This window comes from Malassezia globosa, assembly GCF_000181695.2.
Source record: "Malassezia globosa CBS 7966 chromosome Unknown mgl_sf_8.1, whole genome shotgun sequence".
In the NCBI taxonomy this organism is placed as follows: domain Eukaryota; kingdom Fungi; phylum Basidiomycota; class Malasseziomycetes; order Malasseziales; family Malasseziaceae; genus Malassezia; species Malassezia globosa.
In genome coordinates this window covers 92,820-120,180 of record NW_001849864.1, presented here as the reverse complement: position 1 = coordinate 120,180, position 27,361 = coordinate 92,820, and the positions used below count along the sequence as shown (strand labels likewise).

General features: G+C 53.2%; 15 protein-coding genes across 15 annotated transcripts; 6 read left to right on the top strand and 9 right to left on the bottom strand.

The window, feature by feature from the left end:
- Window positions 1-300: 300 nt before the first annotated feature.
- MGL_3130 (uncharacterized protein) lies at window positions 301-1,716 on the bottom strand (the record flags this gene model as incomplete). The annotated part of the gene is made up of 1 exon (XM_001729534.1): window positions 301-1,716. One exon carries the CDS (start codon window positions 1,714-1,716, stop codon window positions 301-303), a length of 1,416 nt encoding a protein of 471 aa, XP_001729586.1.
- A 1,251-nt stretch (window positions 1,717-2,967) lies between these two features.
- MGL_3129 (uncharacterized protein) lies at window positions 2,968-3,939 on the bottom strand (the record flags this gene model as incomplete). The annotated part of the gene is made up of 1 exon (XM_001729533.1): window positions 2,968-3,939. One exon carries the CDS (start codon window positions 3,937-3,939, stop codon window positions 2,968-2,970), a length of 972 nt encoding a protein of 323 aa, XP_001729585.1.
- A 528-nt stretch (window positions 3,940-4,467) lies between these two features.
- On the bottom strand, window positions 4,468-5,562 carry MGL_3128 (uncharacterized protein; the record flags this gene model as incomplete). The annotated part of the gene is made up of 1 exon (XM_001729532.1): window positions 4,468-5,562. One exon carries the CDS (start codon window positions 5,560-5,562, stop codon window positions 4,468-4,470), a length of 1,095 nt encoding a protein of 364 aa, XP_001729584.1.
- A 195-nt stretch (window positions 5,563-5,757) lies between these two features.
- On the top strand, window positions 5,758-7,512 carry MGL_3127 (uncharacterized protein; the record flags this gene model as incomplete). Its single annotated transcript, XM_001729531.1, has 1 exon — window positions 5,758-7,512. The coding sequence occupies one exon, from the start codon at window positions 5,758-5,760 to the stop codon at window positions 7,510-7,512; it is 1,755 nt and encodes a 584-aa protein (XP_001729583.1).
- A 396-nt stretch (window positions 7,513-7,908) lies between these two features.
- MGL_3126 (uncharacterized protein) lies at window positions 7,909-8,199 on the top strand (the record flags this gene model as incomplete). Its single annotated transcript, XM_001729530.1, has 1 exon — window positions 7,909-8,199. The coding sequence occupies one exon, from the start codon at window positions 7,909-7,911 to the stop codon at window positions 8,197-8,199; it is 291 nt and encodes a 96-aa protein (XP_001729582.1).
- A 104-nt stretch (window positions 8,200-8,303) lies between these two features.
- Window positions 8,304-9,245, bottom strand: MGL_3125 (uncharacterized protein; the record flags this gene model as incomplete). The annotated part of the gene is made up of 1 exon (XM_001729529.1): window positions 8,304-9,245. The coding sequence occupies one exon, from the start codon at window positions 9,243-9,245 to the stop codon at window positions 8,304-8,306; it is 942 nt and encodes a 313-aa protein (XP_001729581.1).
- Window positions 9,246-9,733: 488 nt separating this feature from the next.
- Window positions 9,734-10,876, top strand: MGL_3124 (uncharacterized protein; the record flags this gene model as incomplete). The annotated part of the gene is made up of 1 exon (XM_001729528.1): window positions 9,734-10,876. The coding sequence occupies one exon, from the start codon at window positions 9,734-9,736 to the stop codon at window positions 10,874-10,876; it is 1,143 nt and encodes a 380-aa protein (XP_001729580.1).
- Window positions 10,877-11,183: 307 nt separating this feature from the next.
- MGL_3123 (uncharacterized protein) lies at window positions 11,184-12,831 on the bottom strand (the record flags this gene model as incomplete). Its single annotated transcript, XM_001729527.1, has 2 exons — window positions 11,184-12,615; window positions 12,776-12,831. 2 exons carry the CDS (start codon window positions 12,829-12,831, stop codon window positions 11,184-11,186), a joined length of 1,488 nt encoding a protein of 495 aa, XP_001729579.1.
- Window positions 12,832-14,006: 1,175 nt separating this feature from the next.
- Window positions 14,007-14,468, bottom strand: MGL_3122 (uncharacterized protein; the record flags this gene model as incomplete). The annotated part of the gene is made up of 1 exon (XM_001729526.1): window positions 14,007-14,468. The coding sequence occupies one exon, from the start codon at window positions 14,466-14,468 to the stop codon at window positions 14,007-14,009; it is 462 nt and encodes a 153-aa protein (XP_001729578.1).
- Window positions 14,469-14,736: 268 nt separating this feature from the next.
- MGL_3121 (uncharacterized protein) lies at window positions 14,737-15,695 on the top strand (the record flags this gene model as incomplete). Its single annotated transcript, XM_001729525.1, has 2 exons — window positions 14,737-14,739; window positions 14,814-15,695. The coding sequence occupies 2 exons, from the start codon at window positions 14,737-14,739 to the stop codon at window positions 15,693-15,695; spliced, it is 885 nt and encodes a 294-aa protein (XP_001729577.1).
- Window positions 15,696-16,949: 1,254 nt separating this feature from the next.
- MGL_3120 (uncharacterized protein) lies at window positions 16,950-19,094 on the bottom strand (the record flags this gene model as incomplete). Its single annotated transcript, XM_001729524.1, has 1 exon — window positions 16,950-19,094. The coding sequence occupies one exon, from the start codon at window positions 19,092-19,094 to the stop codon at window positions 16,950-16,952; it is 2,145 nt and encodes a 714-aa protein (XP_001729576.1).
- A 1,152-nt stretch (window positions 19,095-20,246) lies between these two features.
- Window positions 20,247-21,856, bottom strand: MGL_3119 (uncharacterized protein; the record flags this gene model as incomplete). The annotated part of the gene is made up of 2 exons (XM_001729523.1): window positions 20,247-21,281; window positions 21,449-21,856. 2 exons carry the CDS (start codon window positions 21,854-21,856, stop codon window positions 20,247-20,249), a joined length of 1,443 nt encoding a protein of 480 aa, XP_001729575.1.
- A 433-nt stretch (window positions 21,857-22,289) lies between these two features.
- On the top strand, window positions 22,290-25,665 carry MGL_3118 (uncharacterized protein; the record flags this gene model as incomplete). The annotated part of the gene is made up of 4 exons (XM_001729522.1): window positions 22,290-22,462; window positions 22,519-25,190; window positions 25,221-25,345; window positions 25,450-25,665. The coding sequence occupies 4 exons, from the start codon at window positions 22,290-22,292 to the stop codon at window positions 25,663-25,665; spliced, it is 3,186 nt and encodes a 1,061-aa protein (XP_001729574.1).
- MGL_3117 (uncharacterized protein) lies at window positions 25,662-26,216 on the bottom strand (the record flags this gene model as incomplete). Its single annotated transcript, XM_001729521.1, has 1 exon — window positions 25,662-26,216. One exon carries the CDS (start codon window positions 26,214-26,216, stop codon window positions 25,662-25,664), a length of 555 nt encoding a protein of 184 aa, XP_001729573.1.
- Window positions 26,217-26,613: 397 nt separating this feature from the next.
- Window positions 26,614-27,086, top strand: MGL_3116 (uncharacterized protein; the record flags this gene model as incomplete). Its single annotated transcript, XM_001729520.1, has 2 exons — window positions 26,614-26,616; window positions 26,727-27,086. 2 exons carry the CDS (start codon window positions 26,614-26,616, stop codon window positions 27,084-27,086), a joined length of 363 nt encoding a protein of 120 aa, XP_001729572.1.
- Window positions 27,087-27,361: the final 275 nt, after the last annotated feature.

The window sequence follows — 27,361 nt, the reverse complement described above, 5'->3', positions numbered from 1 at the left end:
TGATGTTTGGAACAGGATCACGTACATATAAACGATTTGTCATACGCTGAATGCTTCCCAGAGCTTGATTCCGTGTATATATGTATATATATGTTTATATGCGTATGCGTGTATGTGTGTATGTGTGTATGTTGATTTGACTATTGTTCATTTCCAATGATTTTAACTTCACAATACATTAGTTTTCTTCATCTTCATTCTGACGTTCTTGTCAATGTCATCATTACTGTGGTCATTAGTAACGTCTTGATTGTTAAGTCGGATGTGCGTTGGTGCACGTCAGTTCGAAATGTCTTTGACCTAATTGTCGCGCCCGTTTGTGTTGGAAAAAATCACATCGTAGGGAGATTTGAGTGTCAACCACGACCGTAAATTCCTTCCGGACGAGGGTGAACGTGCTCGAGTTGGCGCACTCTTGGGAGTGAGACGAGGCTCTAACTCTAAACTCCGTTGATACATTTCTTCGCTCATGGCCATATAGTCTGAGTGTGAGTGCGACCGCCCATCATCGCGAATCCACTGCAAGAACAATTGAATCTCTGGCACAGGCGTTATAGCAAATGGCTTCTGGAACGATCGCACATTATCCATGATCTTTGAAAGCTTGTGCAAGCGTACGAGATTGATCATACTTGTACTGCGACCGGGAAAGGCACGCCGTATTGGGTTGCCATCCTTGCAAAACGTAATGTCAGTCAAGATCAGGCCTAAAAACGGAAGCGTTGGGCCTTGGGCTTGGCGCAAATATGCACGGTAAATGAAAAAGTTGCGAGTAGGCTCCATGACACGGCTAAGATGATGAAATCGGGCGATTTTCCGTGCGTGCAACCCGGTCCAAGTCTGTTTCAACCGCAGGATGTTCCCCGAACCGATGGCGCCCAGCACGGCCATAAGCAGATTGTAGTTTTGCATCTCATAGCTGGCATAGCCAAGCAGAATAAAAAAGCGCAAAAGCTGTGTCCGCTGCTTCACCGCAGGCTCGCGAAGAATGCATTGGCTGATCCAGTTGGTGAGCTGCGTTGACATATGTGTCATAGCACGCACGTAGGACGGGCGCGCAGTTATGCGTGTGGATTGGTCGGAGTCTCGGTCTGAGCCTGAGTCAGCAGGATATATTAGTTCTAGTGCATTGATCTGACAAAAGAGCGCATTTTCATACAACGTGATTTGCCGTGCAAGCTCAACTGGATCGAAACTCAGCACATCGACATCCCACACAGTCGAGGCTGACTGGATTGATGACATGAGCGATCGTGATACCACAGGAAGCTGCGGTACGCCCTGCCTTTGAATGCGCAACGAAAATTCCATGATGTCTAATGGGACGTCTGGGACGTGCAAGTCTCTGGAACGGATACGCCATGTAACGATGGAGCGCAGCTGAGAGACGCTCTTGCATGCGTGCTGGGAAAAAGTGGTTTGCACTAGAGTCGCGAGATGGTCCAGCACGCTGGCATCTCTGGCAGGATCCCAGTAGTCTTGAATCCACACACACAAGATTTTAACGAGATGCTCGCGCTCTTCATCGCGCTCGTTGCTGAGATAATCGGCCTCGAAAGTGCCGAGTAGATGCTCTGGTGAGCAGAACGAGTGAGCATGAAGAAAGAACATATGTGTATAGCGCGATGACGGGCTATTCTCTGTATTCAACAATGCAAGAAAAAGACCTGGAAGAGTGGCGCCAAGCACCTGCTCCTCAAAACCCTGTAGAAGCATGTCTAGGCCCGACCTCAGCGCATGGTAACAATGATCTGTCACATAGTAATGACGCTCGATAGAGGAAGACGCCACATAGTCGCCACCATCAGCATCGATTGTTAAGTTAGACAAGCTCCATAAGGAGCTTGTGAGTTTTTGCAGGAATTCGGTGGCGCCAGAATCCTCGCATAGAGAGGAGGACGACGACGAAGAGGACGACGACGAAGATGAAAGGCTGGCGGGTATACACGTCTGATCCTTTTTATAATTTACATCCTGATACATAGGTCTAGAAGGTTGTGCCGGTGCCTTCATTGATGTCTTTCGAGGGCTGGGCTACTAGTCATCAAGGAACGCAATGCAACCGAGAGTTGTGGGGAGTAGTTTGCATATGAACGATGTGTGGCCCGGGTCCTTGGCAAGTGGAGAATGGAGGTGCAGCGTTCAAAGTTGAACTTGAAAAAAACTGTCGTAGCCCAGATGCAGGCAGATGGGGCTATGAGGCTTCGTATTGGACAGGTAGAAAAACATAAATCAAATTTTGCTCAGTGTGCGAAGTTAATTGAGAAGAGAACTAAGCACTTGCCAGTGGCGAGATAACCTGTCAGAAATCGACATTCCCAAAATAGGATGAATCCATCGGCTTAACGGATTAACTACATAAACATCAGGGCAAGCATGTCCGTCATGCAAGGAAATGCAAAAAGAACATACCTTTGTGACAAACGAAAGAGTGGCTGGAATTGAAAATTGGCTGCGCAAAAGTCGGACACCCTCAACAACGCAGCGAAAGCACGTCATAGTTAAGTACCTTCCAAGAGAGTTGAACATACCTAGGACCTGTGGCACGTGTGTAAATAAGGAGACGAGAATATAACATGCCACATCACATTATGAAGTGCTGCAGGGACCGCTATTCAGACAGAATGTTCCTTGAGACGTGTATTCGTGATTGCATTCTATTCTGTGCGCTTGCCTGGTTGCTTGGCAGGTACGTCGGTAGACAATACACATAGCACACCTACATGAAACCTCGCCGCCATGAATCCATCTTTGATGCGACGGGCATACATACCAGCAGATTGACAAGATAACGTATCTACCTCGATCATGCAATATAATTATGGTATTCAATGCTTGATGAAGGGCGTATAGGTGCACATGAACCCCGAGAAAACTGTGTTACATGCCGCGAAAGATGGAGCATGCACAGAATTCCACTGTAACTAATGTAATCGAGGATTGTTCCGGTCGTAGCTAACACCAATATCAGTGATGAGGCGTTCCAGCATTCAGACGTTGAACCCAGTCAACGAGACTGACATTCGAGACGCTGGCCATAACCATGAAGGGATAGGTGCGAAGCTCCATCGGTGTCGGGCGCCTCACGGGATCTTTGAGTAGGCATGCTTTCACAAAATCGACCATGCTAGGAGGAAAGTGTGCCTCGGGATTGAGCTTGGGCGGTGGCTCATGTACAATGTGCTGAAGCAGCTCAAAAATTGACAGGGAGCGCACATCCTCGAACCGGCGTTCGCCGGCGCGAGTCGTTGCGTCAGGGTCATCATCCATCTCAATCGCGAAGGGGAAGCACCCGTGAGCGATTTCAATTATAGTGATACCTAGTGACCACACGTCTGACTTGATAGTGTACTGATCGCCTTGGATCCGCTCAGGACTCATGTATGTACTCGTGCCGACAAACGTGTGGGCCATGCTGTTGATGAGTTCACCCGATACACCAAAGTCACATAGTTTGATTTGGCCCTGGTGATTTACAAGAATGTTGCTTGGTTTGACGTCGCGATGAATGATGCGGAATTGCTCGTACAAATATGAAAGACCATGTACAACAGCATAGACAATTTTGCCGCACACATCCACTTCAATTGGACCGTGTTTCTGGTAGATGGAATCGAGCGAACCCATGTCCATGTACTCCATGCACATGTAAAGATGGATATCACTCAGCGAGGCACCATAGAACCCAACGATGAATTCAGAATGGCACTCGTGCAGGATCTGAAGCTCACGAAGAATCTGCTTTCGAATGTCGGGCTTGGCATCAATATACACGACTTTCTTGGCCATCATGACTCCTGTGGGGAGGTGTTCCACCTTGCTGACGGTCCCGCCATTTCCTGCACCGAGGTCAGCGACCATGCGAAGGTTCCGGGCACTGACGTCGAGTTGCCGAGGCTGTGATGAATTGAGGTCCATGCTGCTCATTTGTTGTGACATTACGTCATGTGCGGGCGCATGGGGCAGGGATCCTGATGACGACGAGAGATAGTCGTTTGACATGGTCGGCGACGTACCCGGCACATAATTCATACTCGGGCGTTCGCTGGACATCATGTTTATCGAATTTGAGCTCCCGTCTGACTGGATGAATCGGGCAAATGGTGCAGCTCGCTCATTGGGAGGCGGAGGGTCAGGTAGCTGCGTGTCCTTGAGGAGCAAGCCCTTGAAGTTCCGTGTCTTGCGCCGGGAATTCATGTTATGTTAGATGACGGTCGTGACGACAATCGCTCTTGAATGAACAATAAAACAATCCCACGTAGACAACGCACGCGTCACACGCTCACGCTCACTCGCTCGCACACTCACTCTCTGTTCTACTCGGTCGGACCTAGGCGTTACCCAGCGTTTCTCGCCGCAAATAATTTTGCACTTCCTTTCGTTTTACCTATCAGCGCCCATATCAACACTGTATGACGTACACACAAAATGGGCCTTTCCTTGTGTCTATGATTAGTCATCCTCGAGTCAGAGAGTCTGTCGACGCGCGGCTATCCACATATGCCAAGGCAAAAGCCAGTCGCGCTTAGCGAGAGTGGGGTCGTAGGGATTAAAGTCGACACGCTCCAGCTTACGCAGAAACTGACGCGGCTGGACAGCAAGGAGCATAGGCCCAGTAGCTAGCGCTGGCACGCGACCGCCAAGCTCTTCACGAATCACTCGACGTGCAGTTATGAGATAGTCGTTCGCGCGTGTTGCCGTATAAAATACTGCGTCTTTTAGCCCGCGAGCACCGGGCCCATGTCGAAATACATCCTCTTGTGTGACGCCTGCTTCTAGGATATATTCGAGCGGAAGTGGAAGCGTTGGCGTACGGGGAACACCGCCTGCCTGTGGCGCGTACCGCGTCGTTCCGCCAATAGCAGCGCCGACTGAACTGTGGGGCGACGACGCCGCGGCTGCTGAGGCAGGTCGCGGTGCGGGATGCGTATGATATGGTAGCGAAGCAACAAAGATTGTAAGCCCAATAGCTTTGCCAAGGTGGGAGAAAAGCACGTCGACAGTCGGCTCAGAAAGCCCCTGTAAATTGAGCAGCAAGTACAGCATGCGTGATGATGTTGCCTCCGCGTACTTCTCGAGCTCTTCGAGCGTCGGTGGCGAGAGTGGATCAGCTAAGTCAGCTTCGCGTGCATCGATGATGCGCAGAAAATGATCCTTCACTAGGGATCCGTGCGCCATGACGGCTGGATCCGAAATAGCCTCATAGAGTCCTTGTGCAATGGGATGCTTCGGTGGACGGCCTGCGTAGATGCTTTCTATAGCGTCGCGCCACCACTGCATGCGTATACGACCCACGAGTTCATTGCTCACTGTATCTTTAATTGTAGCAAGCTCAACTTGAAATGCACGTAAGGCCCAAAAATGGGGCTGAACTCGCCGTGCATACGCTACGTGTGTAAGGTATGCGGCGTAATCACGCTGGCGGACAGTATCGACCAGTGCGGATGTATACGCTTGTGTGTGTTGTGCGCGTGCGACATGAACGCGCGGTGCGTTCAGCGCAAACGACCCTGTGCGTGAGCCTGTGCAGACTGTAGTCCGCGGTGACAGATGTTGCCACATGCAAAAGCGACAATAAATGAATGTGTGGTGCGTTGGGAATCACGGAGGCGCCTGAAGACAGAATTGGGCCCAATTTTGACGCATGGTCGATTCGGGGCTCCACTAGTCGCCAAGCACACCATTAGTTCCCTCGCCGTCCAGCGTGCAGAGGTGGGTTAAATACCCTGTGCGCTTGAATCTCCTCCACCTCTCCTCATGTCGCTGTCCCATTCAGCGGCACCGGTTGGTAAGGAGGAAGAGGAGCAAGGCGCAAGCGCTAGTGCTGGTGGTGCTGATGCTACTGGTGCGCCAAGCACGCAGGTCACAGAACATACACAGGAGCTTACCCAGAACTACAAGCGACGTCTATCTCCTGCACCTGATAGCGAAGAAGATCCAGGAGATGACAAGGACGACCTGGCGAGGAACGGAGAGATGCAAATGACCATGGCGATGGGAAGAGACGTCCATGCATCTGCAGATACCATACAAAATTCAGTTACGGAAGAAACTATCGAAAAAGATGGAAAGACAGACGCACAGGATGCACTTAACGCACCAGAGAGTGCACGTCGCCCAGCGCCTGCCTTTACACACACATCGTTTGTACGAGCTACATCGGCCGATGCATGGTTCCTATCGACGACACACCGGCGGAATTTCGCGACACGCAAACTCGGACGGGACATTTTACGTGGTACATCGACAAAGCGAATATCGCAGATTGTCGGCGCGCTGGACGCGTCAGAGTTGCCACGACTCGCTCGGATCGCAGCTGATCAAGCGCCAAACACACAAGACACAGCACTACCAGTGCGCACAAGACACTCACAACGTGCCATGGCACTGCAACTGGATCCTGAGCGCCAAGACATGTATGTGACGCAGCTTCTTCATGGCTTTCATCTAATGCTGTACGGTGTCGGGGACAAAGCGCCAGTGGTCCGAGCCATTGTAGAGCGGATGGCAAAGAACTACGGGAGTGCAAGTCTCTTGGTTCAAGGCGCTGCAGGCCGAGCCCTCTCAATTGACCGTATCATCAAGTCCATTGAACAGGCACTAGGTACATCACTACCAGAGACAAGCGGCCGCACGGTAATGCGGGAGGACCGAGTCTCGCAGCGGATCCGACAACTTACTCATTGCCTAGGCACGCGCGCATCCAGCGTGCCGCCGAAGCCCCCGCATCGACTTGTGCTGGGCCTCTTGGCTTTTGACGACCCTATCTTCCATACCACACGCATCCACACGCTCATTCACGCCCTTGCGCGCTGTGAGCGCGTGCATATCGTCGCAAGTGTGTCGCAAGTGAATGCAGGCTTGTTGCTTGACGGGAGCGCGGGTTCGTTTGGTCTTGGCATTGCCGGGCATGCAGAAGTACCGCTCTTCCACCTCCCGGGGATACGCACGCTTCGTGCACCGTGGCTATGGCATCATGCGACAACGTATGTACCGCCCATTTCAGAGCTGGTCCAGTCGCGAGGCACAGCTGCTAGCTCGTCCTCGTCAACAGGGCTTGCGTCACTGAAACTACCAGCAGCTGTAGATTTAGCAGGTGGCCGTGCACGTGCAGCGCCCGGTGCATCTGTCGCAGCCGCAATGGCACAACCAATCTCTGATGCTGCAGCGATCCAGGTGCTTCAGACGATCACGTCGCGGGCGCGAAGTTTGTTCTCACAGCTTGCTGCATTACAGCTTGTCGCAGTAGCCGAGGCCGGTGCTGATGTCGATGACGGGAGTGTGCCACGAACGCCATACGTTGTGCTCATGCGAGAAGCGCTACGCGAATTTATTGCATCATCCGACGAGAGCGTGCGTCAGTTGCTTGGCGAGATGGTCGATCACGGCCTGGTCATTGTCACACGTGGCGCCACGACCGTCACAAATAGTCATGCGATCGCTGTCGGTGACGAACTCTCGATTCCCTTCCCTGTGCCGGTGCTCGAGCAGGTCCTTGCACAGATTGCCTAATCACGCAGGCTTTCAGGCACTTGCATGCATTGAAAAGCCACAGGACAAGAGAGGGAATGGTGAATGACGAAGGATGCGACGGCGAGGGAGTGGAACGGAGTGGGAAAAGGGGGGAGGGGAATAAGTTTTCATTGCATTGCAATCTATCCAAGACAAGAAATACGGGGAGAGATCTCGCGGCCAGAAACGGTGTCCAATCAAATAGAGCCTGTCAAATAATAGAGCACGGTCGCGGGTATGTCGTGTACGTGTGTGCGATCCATTCGTTTAAGCGTGGAGAAAATGGTATGAGTGTCTGTGTGCGTGTGCAATTGGAAGGAGCATGGTGTACAGTTTCTAGGTCGACGATTGGAAATACATAACAAGAGCAAGTGGCGCGGAAAAAAATGGCGGGAAATGAGAAAACAGGTCCAGAACATGACGGGCGTATTATACACAAACACACACATACACATCCCATCCCATTCCTTCATCCCATTTCGGTCTGTTCCTTCTTTGCATATCCGACACCCATCACACAAACACACAGGTGTACACACACACACACACACACACACACACACACACACGCACACTCACTCACACGCATGCGCTCACAGGCACGACAACCAAAACGCCTACAAGGCCTTAGTTGTGTGCCCACCATTCGTGCAAGTCGTGCAGACACTGCTTGGCAGACGAAGTTGACGCCGCGCATTTCTGGAGCATGTTCCAGTGCTCAATTGCCTGAGCACGCCATGTAGGTCGCGACCAGGTGCCCCAGAGCGCTTTCCACTGAGCCTCTCCCCTACCTAAAAAAACAGGTAGGTAATGGCAAATACACCCACAGCAATGGCAGCGACAATGTGGACGGGCACACCTGAGCTGGTAGCCTTGGCTGTGGCGGTGCGACCGCTGTTGAAAGATGTCGTGGTCTTTTCGTTCGATGCAAGCTGGGCACGCAGACGCAACACCTCCGACTCAAGCTCCTGTGGCGAGCGGGGTGTCGTAGCGACAGGCACAGCCGTGGTCGTCGAAGTCGTGGCACCCATCGCCGCAGATGCAGGTGCCATGTTTGTAGCGCCACTCCTCGTGGCGAACGGCTGCGACGACATGGGCGTAGCCTCCGAGCGGTTCAGCTGCGCAAATGAAATGGGCGGCTCAGCACCTGGGTGCGCGCTGGAGGTTCGTGGCTGACCAGCGAGGTAACCAGCACCCACGCCAGCACCAACCGCACCAGCGCCGGCGCCAGCCTCCGTTGCGTAGCCAGGACCGCCAGCACCAGCACCGATGCTCGTGTCGTAGGGTGTGTGAGAGATGGCAGCACTCGGGCTGCTGATGTCTTCGTTTTCTTCTGGGAGCGGCTCGCTGTTCGGTGGCAGGTACACGCAGCGAATCTTGTGCTCTGACACGCCCTCCTTCTCGCGCTCCTGCAGCGCCCAAAATTCATGGATCGGGAGAGTTTCCTTGTCCGCCGTAATCACAGCACTCTGAATCAGGAACTTGTCGCGGCACTTTGTCTGGATCGGTGGTTCCTCCTTTAGTGGCTGCAGCAACACCTGCACTTCCACACGCTCGCCCGGCTCCATACGGCCGGAGTTGGGCCGCACGCAGTACTGCTTTGGCGCCGTAGTTTTGACCTTGAACGCCACAGGCTGCGAGTTCGAGTTCGTCACATAAAGAGAACGCTTCACAACCTGCGTGAGCGGGCGTGGGAAGCCGAGCTGAGCGCTAGGGCTGATTTCTACAGACATCCTTGTCGTGCTCGGTGAAGGAATAATTTGACACACGCCAGCGGCTAAGCCCGTAGATTCTCCCAGGCATTTTTTTCGGCCGGACAATGGAATGTTGGTCTATTTTGTTTACCAATCGCATGATACGCGTTCACCCTGCAGCATACACTCTGGCACGTGGGTTTCTGCACGTCCAGCCAGGTCTTGGGGAACAACAAATGTTGGTTTTTTTCCCTCTCCACTAGTGGCAGCCTGACCAGACGAACCAGCGAATTAGGTGGGCCGAGTGAAACGAGAAAATAGGAAAGCGGTGTGTGTGGCACTTTGTACGCCGAATTTTAACGTCTTGGCGGGTTAAGTTGCCGGCAGCGTCAAGCCAAAGAGTCCGTTGTGGAAAATAAAAAAATCTCGATAGCTGACAGGCGGGGGACCAACAAACTAGTTCCTAGTTGGACCCCACACCCTCATCGTACATTATAAACTCCACGAGTTTACCAACAGGACCAATGATGGTCGAAGCGTCTGCGTTTTTGCGCTCCATTGGTGTACGCCAGACAGAGGAGCCATGGGTCTTTGAAGGCGTTTCGCCACCGCTCGGCATGGGAAATGTGCGTCCTATCGCATATGGTGGCTACGCTATAGCTACCGGCATCGTTGCTGCTGGTCAAACAATCCCGTCCACAACTCCGCATTTTGTGCCTTACTCGCTTTTGGGTCATTTCTTAGGCCCTGCGAATCTCCAGCATCCATTTGTTTGCCATGTCACAAGTGTGCGTGATACACGCACTTTCGCTACTCGTTCTGTGCTTGTCAAGCAGCTCTCCAAGGGTGGCGAGTTCCGCAACGTGCTGTCGATAACTCTCGATTTTATCGCATCACCAAACTCAGAGCCTGAAAAAATTATGCAACTGCATCAAGAGAACATAGATCCCTCATGCGTAGGCTCGCTCCTGCGCTATGATCCCATCACGCCCTGGAAGATTGAACGGCCTGAGGAGCTTCCCAAGCCGCATGAGTACACTCAGCAACGACTTGCAGACGGCTATGTCGATGAATTTATCGTGGATCTACAGCACAAGATCTTGGGCCTCTGGTCTGAAATTTTCGATACGCGGTCTGTGCCGAGCTGTATGATGCAACAGAACAGCATCGGCATGATGGACGTGCCCACGACGCAGGACCGGCTCCCGCTCGTTCAGCGCCGCACATTTGACTGGATGCGCGCGCGCGAGAAGTTGCCTACAGCCAACAGTATCGAGTGTGCACATGGAACAGGAAAGCAGAAAGGTATGCTTCCGATCTCTTCCGTTATTGCTCATGTGGCTACGATTGCCTTTGCCTTAGACGGCGCACTGTCTTTTGCGCCTCTGTCTTTGGCTAAGCAAAGTTTCTTGAGTGCTTCTGCCGCTTCGACGCTCGAGTTTGCCACGCGCTTCCACACAGATGTGTTGGATATTAATCAATATCTTTTGCGAGAAATCCAGCCTATCCACGCTGGCTGGCAGCGCACATTCAGCGAAGCACGCCTGTTCGATACGTCAGGGCGTCTTGTAGCCTCATGTTCGCAGCAGGGTGTGATGCGTCCGGCCGACGAGAATGCCATTGCAACGCCGCAGGTGCCACCTCCATTCCGCCCAGCGCCGAAACTGTAAGACTGAGCTTGTGTACATATATGTATATTTACTTGGCAATCAAAATGGCTAATTCAGGGTTGGCCATCATAGAACCGCTGATTTATCTTGGCGACAACGCACAAAGAGCTGCACGGGCCCTATTTGACCCTTCGAAACAACTCATGAATGTATGTATCATGCTTCTATCGTAGTTTACCAGTCTTTTATACACGCACGTCCCCCCGAGGAGCACACCTACTACAACAACTACTACGAATTTGCCACCATACTTTGACTGTTGGGAGTATTGATAAAAAAAAGGAAAACGAACGGGTAGGACACGTCCTTACTTGTCCGCCGATGCTGCATTCGAGTCGCTTTGTTTCGCACTGGACTCTGTCTCGTCCGTGTGCTTCGCTTTGCGCGAGTAGAACTCCTTGATAATCTTCGGACTGATTCGGTTCAGCATCTCCTTCGGCATAATACGCAAAAGAGACCAGCCAATATCAAGCGAGTCAAAGATGGTGCGCGTCTCATATGCACCCTGTGCAACAAATTCCTTTTCGAAACGCTCCATGAACTCAAGGGTAAGCTTATCCTCGTTGCTCAAAGCATCTTCACCGACGACCGCCTTCATAGACGCTGCATCGCGTCCCGTCGCATAGGCCGCATACATCTGATTTGACACATCGCCATGGTCCACACGCGTGTGCTTTGCGCCAATGGCGCTCTTCATCAGTCGTGAAAGCGAAGGCAACACATTGATCGGCGGGTACACCTGGCGGTTGTGCAGATGGCGGTCCACATAGATCTGGCCCTCAGTAATATAGCCCGTCAAGTCGGGGATGGGATGCGTCATGTCGTCGTTTGGCATGGTCAAAATGGGAATTTGTGTGATCGAACCATTGCGGCCCTCGACACGACCTGCACGCTCGTAGATCGTCGCCAAGTCCGTGTACATGTAACCTGGATAACCGCGACGGCCTGGCACTTCCTCACGCGCAGCCGACACCTCACGGAGCGCATCCGCATACGACGTCATGTCTGTCATCACAACAAGGACATGCTTCTCAAGCTGATACGCAAAGTATTCGGCCGTCGTGAGCGCAAGACGTGGCGTAATAATACGCTCGATGGTCGGGTCATTTGCTAGGTTTAGGAACAGAGTCACACGGTCCAGCGAGCCGTTCTCCTCAAAGTCTTGCTTGAAGAACCGCGCCGTCTCCATGTTCACACCCATCGCTGCAAACACGATCGTGAAATTGTCTTCATGATCGTCATGCACGCCCTTACCTGGCTTCTTAACCAGGCCAGCCTGTCGGCAAATCTGAGCGGCAATCTCGTTGTGGGGCAGACCGGAAGCTGAGAAAATTGGGATTTTTTGACCACGCGCGATGGAATTCATCGTGTCAATTGTCGAAATACCTGTCTGAATCATCTCTTCAGGGTATGCACGTGCATAGGGATTGATGGGAGAGCCGTTGATATCTAGAAAGTCCTCGGCAAATACGCGCGGTCCGTTGTCCACGGGCTTACCAGAGCCGTTGAACACACGACCCAACATGTCTTCCGACACTGGCAGCTTCATTGATGACTTTGTAAGCTCGATATGGGTGTCCTTTACATCAATGCCTGACGTGCCCTCAAACACCTGTACAATGGCCTTGTTGCCCGACACTTCCAGCACTTGGCCACCGCGGCGTGTGCCGTCAGGCAGGGTCAACGACACAATCTCATTATACGACGGGAACTTCACATCTTCCAAGATCACGAGCGGTCTTGTATGTCAGCCAAATACAAACACGTACCCGTTGATGGCCGACACAGTACGATAGTCGAGCCGCGGGTCCACGCTGTAATTTTTTACGCTACCCAGAGACTGGTCAGCTTCTGCTGAGTTCGAATGACGACACCTTACGCTCCCTCGTTCATACGTACGCAGCTTTAGCATTCAGCTCAAAGAGCTCCTTGTCCGACAGACGCGCGTCCGCCATCGTCGTCACTCAGTCTTAGGATGTGATCGGTCAAATGAAACGAGCTTACCTATGGCCAGTTGACTCTCATCTCCCCCCGCTACTGCCTCGCTTCGTTAGTTACGCTATTTGCGGGCCCGTTCCGTGCGCACACGCGGTCTTAGGTCAGACTTATTTTCCCTCTTACCCACCATCTTTCTCCACACCTCGTACCAATGCTGTTGGACAATGTCAAGTGGGACAAGATGTTGATTGGTGTTGTTGTATTGCAGTAAGAGAGTGATGACGACGACAATGGTCGTTCGTGCTGGACGAGTAGCAATGGCATGTGTGGGCTTCACGTTACAAAGTTGCAGAAAACCTTTGTATAATGCATGCATGCGTCGATGTTCGCCGAGCGCGCTTCGATGGCTGAGCCACCAAGCCATAGTGGACTGGGACGACGATCGAGCACGCCGCCAATGGGTCGACGCATTTCGTGCACAGCCATTATACCCAGGTATGTAGTTATATGTTTTAGGCTCACTGAAGTAGAGCACGTCCACATATCATTTGCGCGCAGCTCTGGGCCTGGCGGCCAAAATGTCAACAAATGTGTGTTCGGTTCAAGGTGCTGCTGACTAGTAGTGAACACCAAAGTCTACGCACGTTTCGAGTTGGGACCTAGAGCACGCATCGCTTTGCCAGCGGGTCTTATTCGTACCCTGGCTAAACAGTCTGTATGTTCAACATAAGAAGCTTTTGGGTCAGCCTTACAAGCCAACGGCTATTTCATTCCCACGGGTTTCATTTTTAGATCGCTAACACTGCAGCCAATGTACATACAATCATCACACTCTCTCCAGGTATCAAGTGAGCGACACCGTACACAGTCGCAGAATGTCCAAGACGCACTTTTCAAGGTATGTGTACCAGCAAGGTACCGTAAAAAATAGCACAAACGAACAAGTCGCTTACGCAGTTGCATACCGAAATTGTGCGCCTAGCATCATATGGATTGCGTGGTGAGACGCCGCCCGAGCAAAAGAAGCGCGTTGAAGCTCTAGCCAAGCGCGAGCATGACAAGATGCGCAAGGTGAAACAAATGCGCAGTATCACAAAAAGTGGCCGACGTGCGAAGGCTTGAGACACCTAGGGAGGAAATTTTTCCTTAGCACGCTCTCTCTTCCTCTAGACTCTCTAGCGCAACGTAGTATTTATGCACTTTGAGCGTTTTCCATGCGTTTGTCTCGAAGAGCGCGCGCGACGCGCATCCGAAGTGTGCGACCAAATTCGCCGAGGTGCGACTCCTTTGTTCGTGCGAGATACTGATCCAAACCCCCATGCTTTTCAATGGATCGCATTGCCGAGGTTGCCACGCGAGTCGTCACGTATTCTTGAAGTGTCTCACTCCAGAGTGTCGTACGCTGAATATTGGGTGTCCATTTCCGCGACGTCTTGTGTCTGGATTTGGGAATAGTGTTGCCGAATTGGACGATGCGTCCGTCATAAAGGCCACGCTGAGCTCGCTTGAATGTGTGTCCGGCATGTGCTGCGAGGACTTCCGTGGGCCGCGACGCTTTAGATGAGCGTGCATCAGTGTTGCCAGAGCGACCTGCACCTGATCCACGCGCGCCTCGGTACGTCGTGCGCGACCATCTGATCAACGACGCAAACATGCTAGCGGCTTACACGCACACACTCGAGCAAGTCGATCGCGTACGAAGCTGTTCGCTCTGACGGCAGAGGGAGAGCGCGATGGTTTTTCGACGTATCACGTGACGGATCGCTTCGTCATACGAACCGCTTGACTTTTGGCCGACATGGCGCATGAAAGCGTAAATTTTTTAATATTTTCAACTTACAGGGTCGTACGCTGACGTCGGCAGCTGCGTATTGAATTGTTGCAGATTTGTCGTCGACAGCCTCACCGTATCCCGCGCCGTAATGGTACGTATTGTTTGTTCCCTTCTGTACATGCACACGCCGCGTTCCATGTCACGGTCGACTCACACGTGTGTTAGCTTCGTCGACAAGCGCGTGAGCGCCGAGAGTATGTCTACAAGAAAGCGCTCGAATCTAAGCAGCGGCAGATCTATGAGCGGAAACAAAAGATCCGCGAGGCTTTAGCGAGTGGCAAGCCACTGCCACCCGAGCTGCGTGGCCCTGAGGCGGAAGCACTTGCGAAGAACCTGGCTTTGGATGCCGCTCAGGAAGAGCCATTGACGTCTATTGACGATGAATACTCACGTGCCGGCCAATATGATCCCCGTATCCTTATAACAACGGCTCGCAGTCCCTCATCACGTCTGTCCCAGTTTGCAAAAGAGCTGCGTCTTGTGTTTCCGAATTCGACGCGCATGAACCGCGGCACATATACCATGCCAGAACTTGCAGCGGCCGCGCGATCGAACGGAATAACAGACATGATTGTGGTGCATGAACATCGTGGTGTGCCTGATGCGATGGTTGTCTCGCATTTTCCGCATGGCCCGACGGTCATGTTTACTTTGCACAACGTGACCCTACGACATGAAGTGGCAAGTCACGGTAACTCAACTGTGAGCGAGCAATTCCCACATCTGATTTTTGATGGATTTGGCGGTCGTCTTGGTGAGCGAGTGAAAAGTGCGCTCCGATTCCTCTTTCCGGTGCCGAAGGATGATGCACGGCGTGTAATGACGTTTGCTAACCGGAATGATTTCATCAGTTTCCGGCATCATGTTTTTGTCGCGACGCACCGCGACGTTCACCTAGCCGAAGTTGGTCCCCGATTCGATCTTCGTCCTTACGAGATCCGACTCGGCACTCTCGAGCAAAGTGAGGCGGATGTTGAGTGGGTCCTTCGGCCATACATGAATACTACACGCAAGCGTAGTCAGCTCACGGGACCTAGCTCTGTATAGCAAGTTCTGCCAACATCGCCATTGTATGACCACATGCACTAAATACATCGGACACATCGATCCACTGCCATTTTAGGCTGTCCGATTGCGTGCACACTCGGCCAGAGCACGCCTGCTTGTTGATGTGGAGGTGAGCGCCATTCAACATTGAGAAATCAGAGTGAGTGGAAGGAGAGACAAGGTCAACCTGGTGCAGTTAATCGGGATGATGCATTTAGTGGCTGAGAACTATGGAGTGTCATGTGTAGAAAGTAGGCTGTCGTGCACGGGAGTGTGATAGTGAGATAGGTTCAGGCTAAGGCCGATGGACGATGGTCGACGGCAGGCGCGTGTGTCTGACGCGTAATCTCGTGTGCGTGTCTCACTTTCACTTTGCTTTGCTTCGTTGAGGACGTGAAACTGCGTACCCATGAATGGCATGTCGAGAACGGAGCAGGACTTGCTGGCTGAGCACCACCAGTTCCTTCGTGATGCCGATGATGAAAGTGACAACAGCTACGGTGCGCGTGTAGCGCGCAAATACTATGATTCCTTGTACAAAGAAGTACGTGAAGCTTGAACACTTGTTGACATTGCGGGCTGCCTTCTTCGCAGCCTCTTGCTCCCCCAGTTTGCTATTGCGAATTTAAAGCACTACAAGACACGCGGTGTTGCATTGCGATGGCGTACCGAGACGGAGGTGCTTGATGGTATTGGCGAGTACACATGCGCGAATCAACGTTGCAGGTGGCACCGAGTTACGGATAGCATGCCGCACTTGTCATCGCTCGAGGTGCCATTTCAGTACGCCGAGCGTGGGAAGGACAATGAATGGATTCAGCGACAAGCGCTAGTGAAAGTGGTTCTATGCGACAGCTGTGCACAGAAACTTGAAGCAACTAGGACGCCTGCATCCAGTGAATCGAAAGGCGGTCATGATCAAGTTCGTCGTAAGAGTGTGGATATCGGCGGAAGTGACTTTGATCGCCACGCCGGCCAGAAGCGCCACCATCCCCATCAATATCACGCACGTAAATCCAGGTCCAATCGCCACAGAGAGTCACTGACAACACGAATTGCTTAGCATGACGTACACATACTGCCCCTCCCACACCTCTTGCAACATGTCCGTACGTGCTTCACTCACCTACATTCGTCCATAAACACACTTGCTCCTACTCGGGCACGTACTCAGACTCATATTTATGTACGTATGTCAAGAAAAAAGCATCAACTATTAGGACGACCCAGAGCAGGTGCTCCTCGGTAGAAGTATTATGCGGCGCTTTGCATAGGACTTGCCGACAAGGCTGGGCTTAGCTGGCGCGGCGAAGAAGTGTCCTTCCATCTGCGCGCCTCAATAAGGCTGACATTGGCGAGATCATTCACGCGAAGTAGGTCCAGACCCATGGACGCAAGGAACAGGATTCCCTCACGGAACTCGGTTTGTTTGCGCGTCTCAGACCAGTCGAGTTCCTCGCCCATAATATCGACGATGCGTGGGAGAGCTTCGATCGTCGCTTCCGTGTTGAGGAAGGCCATACGCGAGCGTCGTGCAATAAAGTCAGCTACCTTGACGGCAAACTCGGCACGCGTGGCGTAGCGGACCTCAGCTTCGATATAGGGGAGCTGTGGGTCGAGACGAATGCCATGCAGTGGATACCGGTCGCCTGTGGGCTTCGCAACTGAACATACACTCCATGCGCGGTCTCCGTACGAATTCGATAGGTGCAGAGCTACGTCTGTGTCGAGGCCGAACTCCTGGAGCAAGCGCACGTACATCGTACGAGACCAAGAGTGGCTGCCAATAAGACGTACCTGCTTTGTCAAACAGTTATGCAGAGGCTTAAGGTCGAATGCCTCAATGGCCTTGTCGACGGTTTGCTCGGCCATCTCACGGTAGGTCGTCCATTTGCCGCCGGAGATTGTCAGCAGGCCGCTCTTGCTGACGTTGATCATGTGGTTGCGCACAAGGCTCTGCGTGTCACGCGCCGCGGGGTCTTTGACCAATGGGCGCAGACCACTCCAAGCACTCAGCACATCGGTGCGCTTGACCGACACGTCTGCGTTCAGGTAATTGCGCACCTCGTCGAGGATCCAGTCAATTTCTTTCTCTCCTGGCAGAGGGTGTGGCTCCACCTTCGCAGCAACGTCTGTGGTGCCAGCAATTGTAGCGCCTTGCCATGGGAGGAAGAAGATCACGCGGCCATCACTCGTGGCCGGGTCCAACAAACCCATGCCTCGCGGGCTGAAGTAGCCTGGGAAAGTAACGTGGACACCGGATGACGGCGACACAATGTCAGCGGAGGTGGGATCGTCCATCTTGCGTAGTGCGTCACAGAACGGGCCAGTGGCATTGACAACACCCTTCGCCTTCACATCGAATTCTTCGCCTGTCAGCATGTCGCGCAGCCGAGCGCCAATGATGCGTCCTGGCTTGTCGTCTCCACCAGCCGGCGTCTTGTTGAGGGCGACGACTTCCGTGTGATTGGCTGCGACGGCACCATGCTGGATTGCTGTAAGCACAAGGGCAATGTTCATACGCGTGTCATCTTGCTGCCCGTCAAAGTACACAACGCCACCAGCGAGGTTGTGGGCACGGAGCATAGGGAACGCCTCGAGTGCCTTGTTGCGGCCCACCATGTACGACCTGCCCATGTTTTGGCTGCCGGCTATCAGGTCGTACAAGAACGTGCCTGCATAGTAGTAGGGAATGAGCCACCATGAGTAGGCGGGAATCAGGATCGGCAGTGATGAGCACAGGTACGGCGCAATGTGTAGGAAGTTGCGACGTTCATTGAGCGCCTCCTTGACCATCTTGTACTGCTCAAAGTCGAGCTGCTTGACGGCCTTCTCTAGGTAGCGCACACCGCCATGCACCAGTTTTGTCGACTTGGACGATGTGCCAGCACCATAGTCGTCGCGCTCGACAAGAGCGACCTTGAGGCCACGCGTCGCAGCATCAAGCACAACACCGGCACCTGTGGCACCGCCACCGACGATAAGCAAGTCGAAGCCATCATCGTCGTGCTCTGGCACGTCGGCATATGCATGCTCGACTTCTGGAATGGGGCTGTGGCCCACGGCCTCATGCGATGGCATCAGAAGCGACTTTGCCTGCTCGAGACTGCCGTCAGCACGCAGGATGCGCGATGATGACTGCTTCAGGGCCTCGATCATCTGTGAGCGGGTCGGTGGCGACCAGAATTGCTGCGGACTCACATCATGCGGCAGGGCATACTCATCCCAATCATTGGGCCTGCGAGTCAACGCAAAGACGGAACCAGCGCCGACGGCAGCTGCAGTAATCAGGACTGCTGCGCGCTTCCGCTGCGCTCCCTTCGCCGATGCGCCAGTCGCAGCCGAGGCAGCAGCAGACGACGCCTTCTGCGAGAACCGCCAAACTGATGAACGGATCATGCGTATTCGTGATGGGCGTCTGCCTTATAGTTCGTTTCGGTGGTGGTTGGTTGGAGAAGACCTCAATTGCTGTGAATCGGGCCTGTAAAATTTTACGGCCGTTAACTCGTGACTACTTCTGTGCCACTAGGTCGGTCCTGCATAGCTTGGGCCATTCCCCATACCCGCTCGGACACGGGTCCGAACCTTCTCCACATGTTCATGCATTCACATCACGCATGCAACTACAATTTACGTGCATGTCTTCGTGGGGAACTCGGGGCCACACATGCGATTACCGTTGTGGAGTAGCTATTCCAGTCGTGTGGGGCCAACAAAGACATTTTGCCGTTCTTGTGGAGGGAGGGTCGCTGTGTCACACTGCGTCGACGTATGAGGATGGCACCACAGGAATCGTTCCGCGCAAGGAAGGAACAAAAAATGTGGAAGAGAGAGAGAGAGAGAGAGAGAGTCATAACTACTAATCCATGTCGTCGATATCGTCCAAGTCATCCGACCAGGCATCAGTCGAACTGTGTGGCGATTGCTGCGATGACGCCTCGAGCATTGATGGGGCGTGATGTGGGTCGTTGAATGGCGGTATGGAAGAGAGAGAGGCAACTTTCTCTTGAATGATGCTCGGTTGATTCTGTCGTGGCAGTTCTCAGCTTTGGCGTTGTTGCGATTGCACCTGCCATTGTCGCGCTCGTTGGAGCCAATTCTAGTTCAGTCTCTACGACTGACATGTCGTCTGTGGCGTGGAGATCATTCTGGGGCAATATTTGACTGCTTGTCCACGCATGAGGCTCATCGAATTGTATGAATGGCAAGGCACGTACAGTCCATGCATGTCTGTGGGTTTGTGCCGCGAGGGGAAGTATATAGGTGGCCAGTTCGTCTGGACGACACATCGCGTTGCTCGCTTGAAGTGAGCCGTCCCATACACTACTAGGCCCTGCATTAGCTGAAGGAATTTTATTCGTTCGTAAGCTTGATTGGACTTGTGACAAGAAATCCTGGTTTTCGCGCAGGCGCAGCGCCATGTTCATGAGCGTCGGTTTCGTAAGTTTTTGGCCTCTGCGAGGCACGGGCGAGGGCAACGCAAGCAAGAGACTCCGTGTTACACACTGAAATATGTACTGTTCTGTGTGTGATTGAGATCCAGTTTGCGAATCACGCGCATTTGCGGCAAAAAGTATCGGCGAAACTCATGGCCTCGAGGGCCAATAATGCCTCGTCGGTGTCATCCATAAATGCGAGCATGTTGTGATGCAAATACAGTTGAAATGTGGTGGCATCCACAGGCAAATGTGACCAGAGAGTCTCGATATTCACAAGCGATGGACGCTGGTGCACCAGCCAAGGTGGCGGTGGTGGTGATGATTCTGGTATCGATGACTCTTCCGTGCTTGTAGCACAGATATCCAGCGACATCTTGTCACCCATGCTGCCTGCTGCAGCCGTCTTAGCGTCCAGTGTCTCGCCAGCGTCGCCAGCTCGCTTGTTGTACAATACACGTCCAAGAGCATGAAACAGGACGAGCGCCGATTCAGACTCATTCCCTAGAGCTGCGGCAGATTCATGGCATACATTGTTTGGTGGTACATTCTTGAGCATGGCCACGGCATTCGTAGCGCTCCGTATGTCACCGCCAGCCGCCTCAGCAATGGCATTGAGCACGTGCCGTGGGATATGTGATGGGGCCTGAGCTGTCAGAGCACCAAGAATCATACGCGTTGTGAGTGGATTGAAGCGGATCTCAGTCAACGCAGGATGCATTCGCACACTCTCTGGCACAGCCATGCGGATATTCATTTGGACCGCTCGGCGCGATCTCCAGCTAAATGTGTCATTTGCATTTGCATCTGTATCTGCACGAGGGACCGTGTCAGATACAATTAAAACCAAAGGCACTTGCCCAGCACTGTGAATGAATCGTTCCAAGGCTCTATGCACACCTTCACGAGTGCGCTCATGTGTGAGATTTGGCCAGTCCTCGACGAGAATGATCCGCCGTTGTCGGTGTCGTTTCTGCTCGTCGTTAGACTTCTCTGTCAGCGACACCGATGCTGTGCTACGCGCCCTCCATGACCGATTCGAGTCTCGTGACGCCAGGGGCAGCGGTGCAAACCGCAATACTGACTGAAGAAACGCACTAAAGCGGTCGACCACCGAGAAGAAAGGCGTCACACTCTGCTCTGGTTCAGCCTGGGTATCAGGGTTGAGCCATTCAACAATGTCGAATTGCAAGGCATCTGGTCGAGCCAATGCACGAATAGTAGCCGATTTACCGACGCCTGCAGGTCCTGTCAACACAAGAATGCGCTTAGATCGTTAGCCTTCATGCACTTTCTTATCCCCTCTCACCCACGTACTCGGTACTTAGCAAGTGTCGGTGTACCATCGAGTGCCTCCGTAAGCCATACACGCACATCTGCGACTTTGCGCTTGTGCACGGCAAGCGTCGCGAGCGTATCGGATGGGTGTGTGTGTGTATCTTGCAGTGACGAAAGACTTTCTGTAGGTCGTGTATGCTTTATCTGCATAGATGTTGGCACGTTGTCGCCGCGCCCGCTATAACCAGCTCGGCTGCTGCCGTGATTGCCGCCATGCGTGCGACGTCCATGTTCGCGAGCGTTTGTGGATGCCAGCGTCGGGCCAGGACCTTGGGTAGGTGCATGTTCCGGGCCATGTGTCACGTCCCGCGCCGATGACGACGCGTGAGACGTGCGTTGGACGAGCGCTAGGCGGCCACGGACGTCGCGCGTCGTTGAGCGTGGCATGGCATGAAATCGAGAGCGTGCAGCCACGTGGCCGTTGCGTGTCTGTAAGCGTGGGACTCCATGCGCTAGGTCGGCGGCGTGCCCCGCCCACCTTTTGGCCCACGACCTTCTCCCTCCACCGTGCCGGAGACGCGTGCCTGAAGGCACCCTCCGCCACTCACTCACCTAGGCCAAGCGGGTCTTTTTGCGTGGCAAAGTCGCGGCTGCTAGCTTGGCGCGTCTCTGCCACGAGTCGACGCTAAAACATGCAGGCCCAAACCAAAAAAAAAAAAATTGTAAAATTCATGCAATAGTCGAACATATATACACACACACCAACAAGGCGTCGTAGTAGCCGATAGGCCGGACACTTTTGGGTGGTTGTAGCATTCTTATACGCGAGCGCGCGCGTCGTTTGTTGGCTGAACCGCAAGCAGCTGGTAGCACCGTCATCATGGACACACTCTTGCGCTTGTTCCCTGCCACGCTGAGTCCAGATCTTGATGTGCGTCGTGCGTCGGAGCACGAGCTACGTCAGCTAGAAGGCCAGCCAGGCATGCTTGCAGCGTCGTTTCAGATCGTTGCCTCTTCTGATGTAGATATGTCTGTTCGTCAGGCAGCTGCTATGTACGTGGATTTATGGCCCAAGACTCTCTCACTCACACGACACCCTTCTCACACAGCTATGTGAAGAACCGGATCGCCGTATGTTGGGACGCGTCGATGGCTCGTGGGCCGACCGAGTCGCCCCATGTGCCTGAACAGGACCGACAAGTCGTGCGCACGGCACTCTTGCCAACGATTGCATCTGTTCCGCAGACGCTCCGTGTGCATGTTGCTAGTGCCATGAACTCGATCGTTCGCTGTGACTTTCCTGATGCGTGGCCGACGCTGCTGGACGAGATTGTGCAGCTGCTTGGCTCTGGCGAACAAGTCCAAATATATGCGGGCGTACGTGCACTACTCGAGACGGTGCGTGCGTTCCGCTTCGACAGTGCGCACGCGAAGCTTGACAAGGTGGTGTCGTGCACGTTTCCGACGCTGCTGGCAACCGTTAGCGCGCTGATGGACTCTGAGCAAAGCGATCTGCCAGCTGTGGGTGAAATTGTGTACTATGCGATGAAGACATACAAGACAAGTATGATCGTGACTCTGACACAGCACCAACAGTCACACGAAAGCATTGTGCCGTGGGGCACGCTCATGCTGCGTATTGTGCAAAAGCCCGTGGTTCTTAAGAACGAGAGTGGTGCAACCGTGCACGAGGGTGCCGAAAGCTCTATTGACGATGAAGCCAAAGAAAAAGCGCCTTGGTGGAAGGCGAAGAAGTGGACATTCTATTCGCTGAACAGGCTCTTTTCGCGCTATGGGATCCCATCTCAGCTGCCAACGGGCATGAAGTCGTACAAGCCATTTGCCGAGACATTTCTTCACAACTTTGCTCCTGAAATCCTCAAGGCATACTTGCACACGGCGCATGCCATTGTGTCAGACAACATGTGGGTCAGTCGGCCTGTTATGTGTCACTTGTTCATGTTCTTCGTCAACAGTATCAAGCCGAAATCCATGTGGCACCAACTGCGCCCGCACATGCAGCAGATCATCGAGACGCTTGTGTACCCGCGCATGTGCTTCTCTGACGAAGACCAGGAGCTGTGGGATCTGGATCCGATTGACTTTGTGCGCATGAGCGCCGATCCACTCGAAGAACTCGGCACGCCCTCTAGTGCAGCTGCCTCCCTGTTGAGCACGGCCGTCACACGGCGGACCAAGTCCATGTTCGAGCCGACGCTCGCCTTCATCACACAGGTGCTCAACGCATATCCTGCACAGTGCACGGCGCGCCAGTTCGATGGCGCACTGCGCATGTGCATCACTATCTGCTCATCTATGGTACACCATGAGCGTGTGCAAAACATGCTCGATGCTTTCTTCGTGCAGCACATTCTGCCAGTCCTACACAGCCCCGAGGCTTTCCTCCGCTTGCGCGCGTGCTCTCTCATCCAGGCATTCGACAGCGCCGGCATGAAGTGGCAGACAAGCCAAAGCCTCGAGACCGCGTTCCGCGGCGTCATGGACTGTATGATGGATGCAGAGCTGCCCGTGCGAGTCAAGGCAGCCGAGGCGATGGGCGAGCTGGTTGCCCACGACGAAGTGCACAATGCCGTTGCACCCAATGCGGGGCGCCTTATGCAGGAACTGCTTAAGCTGTCAGACGAAACAGACTTGGACGTGTTGATGACCACACAGGAGAAGATCGTGAACAACTTTGCGGAAGAGCTCCTGCCGTTCAGCGTGCAGCTGACGCAGCAGATGGCGAACAGCTACATGCGTCTTGTGCAGGACAACCTCGCAGGTGGTGGCGACTCCCAGGTCGATGGCGTGCATGCGTTCAACATGGACCAGTGCGAGGAAGACAAGTACTTTGCCGCGCTGGGATGCCTTAGCACCATGTACCAAATGGTGACCACGGCTGAGTCGCGCCCAGACATCCTTGCTGAGCTCGAAAAGGTGTTGCTGCCTGTCGTAGCATTCACGATCCAGTCAGAGACGCTCGACTTGTACGACGAATGTTTCCAGCTCACAGATGTGTTGACATACTACCAAAAATGCATCTCTCCTGCGATGTGGGACATCTTTGTGCTGATGTACAAGTCTTTCAAGTCCAGTGGCGTCGACTACCTGTCAGAGATGATCGGCACGTTTGACAACTGCGCCTCGTATGGCACTGAAATGCTGCGACAAAATGCCGAGTACCGCCACATGCTGCTGGACATCTTCCATACGGCCATGACAGGCGACCAACTCGTCGTAAGCGACCGCATAGCCGCGTGTCAGATGGCCGAGGTCGTGCTTCTCCTTCTGAAGGGATACGTCGACGATGCAGTGCCTGGCATCATCACGACTCTTCTGCCGTTTCTACAGAACACGGCCGAATCGCCGTCGTTCCTGCTGCGGAAATGGTCGATGCTCGTCATCCTCGAGACCATCTACTACAATCCAACTCTAGCCGTTGGCGTCCTCGAGTCGCAGGGTGCGACGAATGCGTTCTTCACGATGGCTCTGCCTATGCTGACCAAGTGTCGTCGTGTGCATGAATGCAAGGTCGCGATTGTCGCTTTGCTCTCGCTCATGGCTATGGATCCTCAGACCCTACCACCGACGCTCACAACCGGCTATCCGCATCTGTTGAACGCTTTGTTGACACAGCTCAAGCTGTTGCCGAAACTTGTGGCTCAGCGCAGCGAGCTGCACAAGGTCCTCGACGAAAGTCTCGAGGGCCAGGATGACGACCTTGAGAACGAGGGCGCTTTGGATGAATTTGACGACGATGCTGATGTACAGGAAGATGACAGTACGTATCAACGATGCTCACGCCCTTCAGACGACTATCTTGAGATCCTTAATCAGGAAGCTGCACGTCTTCGCTCGCGTGTGGCAAGTATCGATGGTGACGACGCCGCTGCTGGCGACGACGATGATGTCGATGACTTCTTGGATGATTTCGATGTAAGTGCGCGCTCCCTTGTTCAACACCTGGCAACCACCTTTCTCTTTTTTTTTTTCCCCTTCTTCTTTGCGATTATTGGGCGATATACTAACAACATACACAGGACGATGATGTCGTTTATGAATCACCGTTGGAGAGTGTGCCAGTCTACGAACCATTCCGCACTGTCATTCAACAGCTGCGCACACAGCATACTTCGCTGTTCCAGAGTCTCACCGAGGGCTTGAGTGAACAGCAACAACTCGTCATGCAGCAAGTCTATGATCTACAGGATTCAGAAAAAAATGGCACGACACCGGCTGCGGGAGCTGCTGTCTAGGACAAAGGAGACTGGATGTCACCCTTTAAGGATGGGAATCGACGCACAGATCTTTGGTCGTTGCGTGTGTGAATGCGCAAACGGTACCCTAGCCTGCCCGGCGTCGTGAATGATGCGTGCCAGCGTTCCGGCACCGGCTTTCGATCCGTACACCAGTAGAATATGTCCCAATCAGGCTCGTCCAACAGCCGATCTAGTTCATGCAGCTCGTCGTCCGGCAAGCGTCGGAGCTCTTCATGTGCAAATGTGCTCAATAGCAAGTCTGTCTCGAGCGTGCCGCGCTTCCGACACTGGTACTGCAGTCGGGCCAACAGACGTGGGCGGTCTTCATTGTCTCGATTCGGGACGCGTATCGGCACGTACATGCCTTCTACACCCTGCTGCTCACTCGCAAGATCAATGCCATCCTCTGCTTCGTACTCACGGCGCATGGCCGGGTCCATTTCCTTGGAAAATGGCAATGGAAATGGATCTGCAAAGTTCGAGCCATTGTCACGCTCTGAGCTTTTCGCGACGGTGCGACTGATCATCCTCACATTCACAGGTGCCATCATTGCCGTCGCACCACTGCAATTTTGAACACGCCATACGTGTCCTGCTACTTGTGCGCGCATTCGTGCGGCCGCGCGCATCCACATCGTCGGACACACACAGAACATATTCATTACAATCCGTGTGGTACGTGCCACATGTGTTTCCAACGCCTCGAGCGCCACGCGCGCGCCTGACCCATGTGTCATGCAATTGCCACTTACGCCTATTGTCTCCACCTGATGAGGAATGGAGGGGGAGCGGCATGGGGACTGAGATGCCATTCTTCATCACGTGTCACAACTATAATCTACACGTGATTCTACGCTCACACACCTCCGAGTCGTTCTGGATGTCGTGTGTCGCTGGCGGCCCAACAGATCGTGTCCTAACCACCTTCTTCGGGCATAGCTAGAAATGGTACGTGACTAACAAAGCGGGGGATGTGTGTGTGTGTGTGTTCGTGCATTCGTATGATCATGATGTCTTATGTGTACGGATTTCGTCCTACATGTTAGCTAAGATGCTAGTGCTGTCACATCGACCACACATGTCTGCAGGTCCTGCATTCATATCGATACGCCATATGTGCATCAGTACTAACGCCGAGCCAGTCTAAGCGCACTGTCAAGGTCGGAATCACAGGCAAGTACGGCACGCGTTACGGCTCGTCGCTTCGTCGCCAAATCAAGAAGATCGAAGTCTTGCAGCACAGTCGCTACACATGCTCGTTCTGCGGTAAGGACACCGTCAAGCGCAAGGCCGTGGGTATTTGGGGCTGCAGCGCTTGCAAGAAGGTCGTTGCCGGTGGTGCGTGGTCGATGAACACCACTGCTGCCGCTACCGTCCGCAGCACGATCCGTCGTCTGCGTGAGATTAGCGAGGCGTAATGTGGATATTTAACGACGTGTCTCATTGTGCTTTTTTGATCCAAACCAAACCCAAAAAAATAAAACGTTCCATCGTACGAAACAAATATATTTGTCTTTCTTTACGGTTTCATCTTTGTAAAGGTGTGTCGTATGCTGGGAGACTGTTACGTTACGATGTGCCCGTAGCCACTTGGAGTAGTTTCGTGGCTGTCAATACCTACATGTAAGCTGCACAACGGCTTGTGTGAAGTGCTCAGTTAGAGGACAGAGTGTAGTTGTTCGTGCAATTGATG